At 43.4% G+C, this 7,320-nt stretch overlaps 1 protein-coding gene across 1 annotated transcript; it reads left to right on the top strand.

Moving 5' to 3' along the window:
• Positions 1-2,548: 2,548 nt before the first annotated feature.
• On the top strand, positions 2,549-3,484 carry LOC123348926 (olfactory receptor 14C36-like). Its single transcript, XM_044986626.1, has one exon. The coding sequence runs from the start codon at positions 2,549-2,551 to the stop codon at positions 3,482-3,484; it is 936 nt and encodes a 311-aa protein (XP_044842561.1).
• The last annotated feature ends 3,836 nt before the right edge of the window (positions 3,485-7,320 follow it).

Here is a 7,320-nt window from a genome sequence, read left to right on the forward strand (position 1 = left end):
GAGTTAATGAGGCCAGATTCCCCAGGTGGTGAAAACTGACATAGCTTCATGGGCATCTTAGGGCAAGATCCCCAGCTAATGGAAATCAGACTGGCTCCATTGGAATCAAATGGCCAAATCTCCACTTGCCGTAAAGAGCCCTAACTACTCGGAACTCAATGGAACTGTATCAATTTACATCAATTTAGGACGTAGCTAGGAGCTTTTTGTGTTTGCCTCTGGCTGCTTCTTAGTGACCAACCTCAAACAGCCGGGGCAGCCTGAGATGTGGTTTCCTCTGCTGGGTGCATCCCAAGAGCTGCTGATGCAAAGCAGGAGAAAAAAAATTTCTGCTCTCTCAGAGGTAATGATGTGGCATTAATGAAGGAACAGGCTATTCCAGGCCAGCTGGGGCTCTGTTGCCACTGGGCTCTGAGCTACTGTAGGTCACATGTCTGTGCTACAAATATATAGTTTATTGTGTAATCTCCTTCCGACACCCTTTGGGCCTCAGCCCTGCCTTATGAGTATCCAGGGCTCCTTTCAGGGTGCTGCCATCATGTGAGATCCAGGGCATGTTGTGTTCCCCCTCTGGGGGGTTAGTTACGGCTAGGGCAGCTCGTCAGTGTTGTTTACTCCTGAGGTGAGATCAGAGCTCAGCTCACAGCCCTCCAATTATTTAGCTCCGGCCCCAGAACAGGGACATCCTGGGTTGTGAACAAGCAGCCCGAACAAGCCAGGATCAGTTTCAGTGATGGGAGGGGCTTTTTCCCCCATCCTATTTAGTCCTTCATCTCTCAGCCAAGCCTGCCTGAGATGGGGAGCAGGGAGCACCCATCTATGGAGTGGGTCCCTTCCTGCTAGGAACTGCGGAGAGACCCAGCTGCTTGGGAAACATGGTGAAGCGAGAGTGAAACAGATGCTGGATAACAGGGTGATTGGGGCATTATTTATACAGACAGGCAATGACTGAAGGACCCTGGCTGTGAAGTGTCTCATGCATCATGGGCCGGGAAACATTTCACAAACATCAGCACAGTAAGTTTCTTATTTCAATCACACATGTTTAGGTATTTATATGCTAGTCAAATTTCATAACAGAACTAGGAGTTACAATTGGAAATCTTCAAGGCTTTTTATATGATTTAATCAAACATTTAGAGCTGCTCTGAGGGTTGTTGTTTTTTTCTTTCTCCAGCAATAAACCATTAGCTTTTCATAGATATTGTGAAAATCATGTTTTTTGTGTGTTTTATTTTTGTTCATTGAGAACCAGACAATTTCAGGTAAACTGCTGGAAACGGAAACATTTTCACTTAAATAAAAAAAAAAAGTATTTTGAGTTTTCCAATACATGAGTTTTAAGAATAACACAGGCTTCATCAGAATATTTTTTTAGTTGAAAACCAGTTTTCCTTTGAAATAATTTAAACAGAAAATGTCTGAATACCCCAGATTAGAAACTTAGAAGTAAGTGAGAGTGGGAACACTGATGCTGTACAATAATAGTAAAATTTGAACCCAGTCACTATACTACAATGGGTTTTTTTTTCTATTTCAAAGGGTTATTTGGTGACTCATAAAATTGAGTAAGCAGCAAAGTTGGCGGCAAACAGCATCAGTATTAAACATACTAGTGCCTTAAATGAAGAACAGAGAATTGAAGCCCTTAGCCAAAACCTGTCTCTCTTATCCATGCCGAGGACATAGAAAATGTCAATGGGATTAGAACCTAGATATTCGGCTTTAGCGCCATATCCTCTGTCCCACACGGCTGCCCGCTAAACACAAATGCTGTAAATGGGGGCACCAAACATACACATAATAAAGCAGAGCCCTTTTTCACAGCAGACAAGGCAGAGAATGGGCTGGAGGGGAAACATAGGCACAGGGAAGTGACTGGCCCAAGGTCACACAGCAGGTCAGTGGCACAGCCAAAAACCCAAGTCTCCTGACGGTCAATGACTCACACAGACATAACGTGACAGAGGTAAACGATGCAGCAGTGAGGTAGCTGAGCAATTCTCATCGGTACACAGAGATGGAAGTGGGATCTTGTGTCATAAATCAATACATAAGCAGGCAGTAGGTCATCTATGTGGTGCTTCAGTAGAATCAATAGAGACGAGCTCTAATGAAGGATATTAAATGAGTCTATGTCATATTTCCCTGGAAAGTGGATATCAGGCAGTGTTGGCATTTTAGTTTCAAGCCCAAGTTCACAGCCTGCTGTTTGTAGCAAGAGAGAATCCATCTTGGCTAGAATGTTGCATTGGGTTGTGCTTTGCTCCATCCTTCGCACAGCGTTTTATCAAGCCACATCCTGAGCCAGATCTTTAGATGGTGCAAACTGATGCAGCTCCATTGACTTTAAGGGAGACACACCAATTTACATGTGTAATAACTCACCACTCCTAGTTAAGATCAGTGACGAGTGCTGTGCATTGTTCACACTCACATTATGAGATATTGCTGCGGGGAATCAGGGCCACTCCTGCTGTCACTGTAATCCCCACCACTGTTTTCGTCCTTCTCTCCTCAGCCATCACACAATGAACTGAGAAAAAAAATGTCCAACCAAACCACCCTGACCGAGTTCCTTCTCCTGGGATTCTCTGACATTTGGGAGCTGCAGATTTTGCACTTTGTGGTGTTCCTGATGATTTACTTGGCAGGCATGATAGGGAATCTTCTCATCATCGCAGCCATAGCCCTCGACCACCATCTTCACACCCCCATGTACTTCTTCCTGATGAATCTATCTATCCTCGACCTCGGCTCCATCTCCGTCACCGTCCCCAAATCCATGGTCAATTCCCTCATGAACACCAGGTCGATTTCTTATCCTGGATGTGTCACCCAAGTGTTTCTATTTGTAGTCTTCACTGGAACTGATCTTGCCTTACTCACCATCATGGCATATGACCGATATGTAGCCATCTGCCAACCACTGCACTACGAGATAGTGATGAACAGGAGAGCTTGTGTCCAAATGGCAGCCAGTGCCTGGATTAGTGGTATTGTCTACTCTGCATTGCACACCGGGAACACTTTCAGGTTACCCTTCTGCCAGACAAATGTCATCCACCAGTTCTTCTGTGAAATCCCCCAGCTGCTCAAGCTCGCCTGCTCTGACTCATACCTCAGTGAAGTTGGGCTTCTTACCTTTGGTATGTTTTTAGGTTTGAACTGCTTTGTCTTTATAATTCTGTTTTATGTTCAGATCTTCAAAGCAGTGCTGAGAATCCCCTCTGAGCAGGGCCAGCGTAAAACCTTCTCCACCTGCCTCCCTCACCTCACTGTGGTCTCTTTGTTTCTTTTCACGGGCTTCTATGAGTACATGAAACCCACCTCCAGCTCAGAATCAGGTCTGGATCTCATGATGGGTGTTCTCTATTCCCTGGTGCCTCCAGTGATGAATCTGATCATCTACAGCATGAGGAACAAGGAGATCAAAGCTGCATTAAAGAAACTGTTTGTATGGAGGTTATTCACCAAGAATTAAAATGTCCATCATTGCTCTTTGATTGAGATTTCATTCTGAGCTTCTTTATGGATATAACCAACTGATGACAAAATTGTCTCCTTGAGAACACAGGCTGCAATCTGTTTATGAATTCATAAAATCCAGACTAACTCATTTGAAGTTAAATGAGTTAGTTTAGAATTTCACCAGTGTAAATAAGACCAGAATCTAAATATCTATCCCTAAATGTACATACACACCTATCTCTCTTTGGGATTTATACTGCTAACATTGCCATGCTATTGGAGCATGTTGCACAGAATAGCAACAGCCATAGCTAAGTCACTAGTGAACATGAAATCTCTTTATCTTCTTCTTTTTGAGGGTAAAAATTTTGGGTGGATTTTAAGAGGTTTGGCTTGTTTGTTTACTTGATTGTTTCTTTTCTGTGTTTCATTTTGTTGATTCATTGGTTGACTTTTTTTTGTTACCGATGACTTTTTGTGGTAGGAATTTGCAGGGTGGAATATGTTTGATTAAATGTGGGAATCAGATTATTTTGTCATTTATTCAAGGTGTCAATGTCATAATCTCTTTAAAGGGGTTTTTGGAGAGACTGGAGGTTTTCTTTTCCCTAGGGATGAAGAATTGAAAAAAAGTTTCTGTAGGTGTGTGGCTAGATGAGTTCCTTTTTAAACAATTATTTTAATGTTATTAGAAAGATTGCCTTCTGCACACGTCCCCTCTCCTTCATCATCTCAGCAACTGCCTCTCCACCTAGACACAATTATAGAGATTATATCCCTTGCCAGTTCAAGTTCACACAATAACCCCAACATAAGAAACTCTGCATATGGAAACATGGTATTAGGAAAGCATTTAAGGCTGGATTAAAATTTAAGGACTATAAACCAGTGTCCAGGTCTTCAGCTCCAGGAGTCATGACATTACAAGAGAATCTCAGCTTCCATTTCCTAAACTATAGCCATTTTCTAATCCTCGTGGTTGAGAAGGAAAGCTTGGAAATGTTTCCCAAAACAAAAGCCAAGTGTAATCAATAGAGCAAAGACTGCCTGAGTCTTGCATGAGCCAATCACGCATGGGATGGAGTGGGCTGTCCTCAGTTAACCAATGCAACACCTGCCTCAATCTATAGGCAGCCTGAGACAATTGCTCTGAGAGGGGGAAAATGCACAGGGTATAATGACGCAGCTACATCTTCCTGAGTGTGCAAAGAACCTGAACCAGTCACAAAGTTAACTCCATAAGCACAGACAGCTGTTCTGGGACTATTTTCACCATCAGTGGATAGATGGGACAATTCTGAGAGATACAACCAGGTTTTTTACAGACATGACACCACTTTTCCTCACTTTTTCCTGGGGTACCTCTGAGGAGGCCTTTGTCCTGCTGGAGTACATCCTTCCTCTGGGTGGGTGTCCATGACTAGGCTTCTTCCTGCTCTCCGATTCCTCACTATCTCTGTTATGCTACCTAGCAATTTTCTATATATTCATCAGCCAATTTCCCAGCTGGGTGCCCATTTCACAGGTTTCTCTCTATGAACCGTGATATCAATATCATAGAATATTTTATGGTTATTTAAATGGGATGGAGGTTCTAAGCAATGAGAATCTCAAATCCTGGAACACATATGAAACTAGACATCATAAGAACATAAGAATGGCCATATTGGGTCAGACCAAAGGTCCATCCAGCCCAGTATCCTGTCTTCTGACAGTGGCCAATGCTTGGTGCCTCAGAGGGAATGAACAGAACAGGAAATCATCAAGTGACCCATCCCGTCACCCATTCCCAGGTTCTGGCAAACAGAGGATAGGGACATAATCCCTGCCAATCCTGGTTAATAGCCATTGATGGACCTATCCTCCATGAATTTATCTAATTCTTTTTGAACCATATTATAGTCATGGTCTTTACAACATCCCCTGGCAAAGAGTTCCATGGGTTGACTATGCTTTGTGTGAAGAAATACTTCCTTTTATTTGTTTTAAATCTGCTGCCTATTAAAATCATTGGGTGACCTTTAGTTCTTCTGGTATGAGAAGGAGTAAACTTCCTTATTTACTTTCTCCACACCAGTCATAATTTTATAGACATCTATCATATCCCTCTTAGTCGTCTCTTTTCCATGCTGAAAATTCCCAGTCTTATTAATCTCTTCCCATACAGAAAGCCATTCCATACCCCCAATCATTTTTGTTGCTCTTTTTTTTAACATTTTCCAATTCCAATATATGGTTTTTTTTTAGATATGGCAAATACACCTGCACATAGTATTCAAGATATGGGATCACTGTGGATTTATATAGAGGCAATATGATATTTTATGTCTTAGCAATGCCTTTCCTAATGATTCCCAACATTCTGTTTGCCTTTTTTGATAGCAACTGCATATTGAGTGTAGGTTTGCAGAGAACTATCCACATTGACTCCAAGATCTCTTTCTTGAGTGGTAACAGCTAATTTAGACCCCATCATTTTAAATATATAGCTGGGATTATGTTTTCCAATGTGCATTACTTTGCATTTATCAACACTGAATTTCATCTGCCATTTTGTTGCCCAGTCATCCAGTTTTGTGAGATCCCTTTGTAACTCTTCACAGTCTGCTTTGCACTTAACTCTCTTGGATTGTTTTGTATCATCTGCAAATTTTGCCACCTCACTGTCTACCCCTTTTTCCAGATCATTTATAAATATGTTGAGCAGTACTGGTCCCAGTAGTGACCCCTGGGGGGACAGCACAATTTCTCTCTCTCCATTCTGAAAAATGACCATTTATTCCTACCCTTTGTTTCCTATCTTTAATCAGTTACTGATCCATGACAGGACCTTCCCTCTAATCCCATGACAGCTTACTTTGCTTAAGAGTCTTTGGTGAGGGACCTTGTCAAAGGCTTTCTAAAAATGTAAATACACTTGTAACCCTTCTGCCCCTCTGAATTGGCAGCAACAAGGGCCCGGTTCAGTATCCAGGGGGTTCCATTTCAATAACACAATACAAAACCGGATCGAGCCCCCACCCAGTGACCTGGGACAATTACATTACCCCCCACCCCCGGGCGCCTCTAGGAGGCAATACTTCCCCTCTCACAAGCACGGAGTCCGAGAGTAGCAAAATACTTTTAATAAAGGAGGGAAACAATGCGGCCTTATGTTGGGGGAACACCACAAACAGGATTATAACACAAACCATGAGCAAAAGACACACCTCCAAGTACATTTGGCAACGTCCTTTTCCCTTCAGGGTATTAAGTCCAAATCACCCCAAAGTCCAACAACCACAAAAGTCTCTGCCCTGGTCAGTGCCACCCTAGAGTTCAAAAGTTCATCTGCAGAGTTTTACCACCCCAGCCTGGGTGGAAATGGGGGGGGCACACAGGGTGTAAAGGAGCACCTTACGTGGGCCAAGGCCGACTGCCCCACCTCTCTGTGGAGATCTGATGCAGCCTTCACCACAAACGACTCTGCTCCGCTCCTCCAGCCGTCCCCACAAACTGCTCCGTTCTGCTCCACTCTCTGTTCCGTGGGCCGCTCCAACCACCCCACCAGCTGCTCCACTCCACCAGCCATCCCATCAACCACTCCAGCTGTCCCCACAAACTACTCAGCTCCACTCTGCTCCACTCAACCGCTCCAACCATCCTGCAAACAGCTCAGCCAGCTGCTTAGCAATATATCTTCAGGCTCCCCCACTAGTTAACACAGCACTCTGTGATCTCAGCTCAGTAATTTTAGCTCTTTTAGTGGCTTCAGTGCTTAGAGATTTCAGCTGGTGCACCATTCACCCAAAGTGAATTCACGCAGCAGTCTCTAGCTAGACTTCTAATAGAATCAAAATTAGCTCTGCT

This window comes from Mauremys mutica, chromosome 13 (assembly GCF_020497125.1).
Source record: "Mauremys mutica isolate MM-2020 ecotype Southern chromosome 13, ASM2049712v1, whole genome shotgun sequence".
Classification (NCBI taxonomy): domain Eukaryota; kingdom Metazoa; phylum Chordata; order Testudines; family Geoemydidae; genus Mauremys; species Mauremys mutica.

Excerpts from the sequence above, each read along its gene's own strand:
- LOC123348926 (XM_044986626.1), top strand. The coding sequence starts at position 2,549 with ATGTCCAACCAAACCACCCTGACCGAGTTCCTTCTCCTGGGATTCTCT.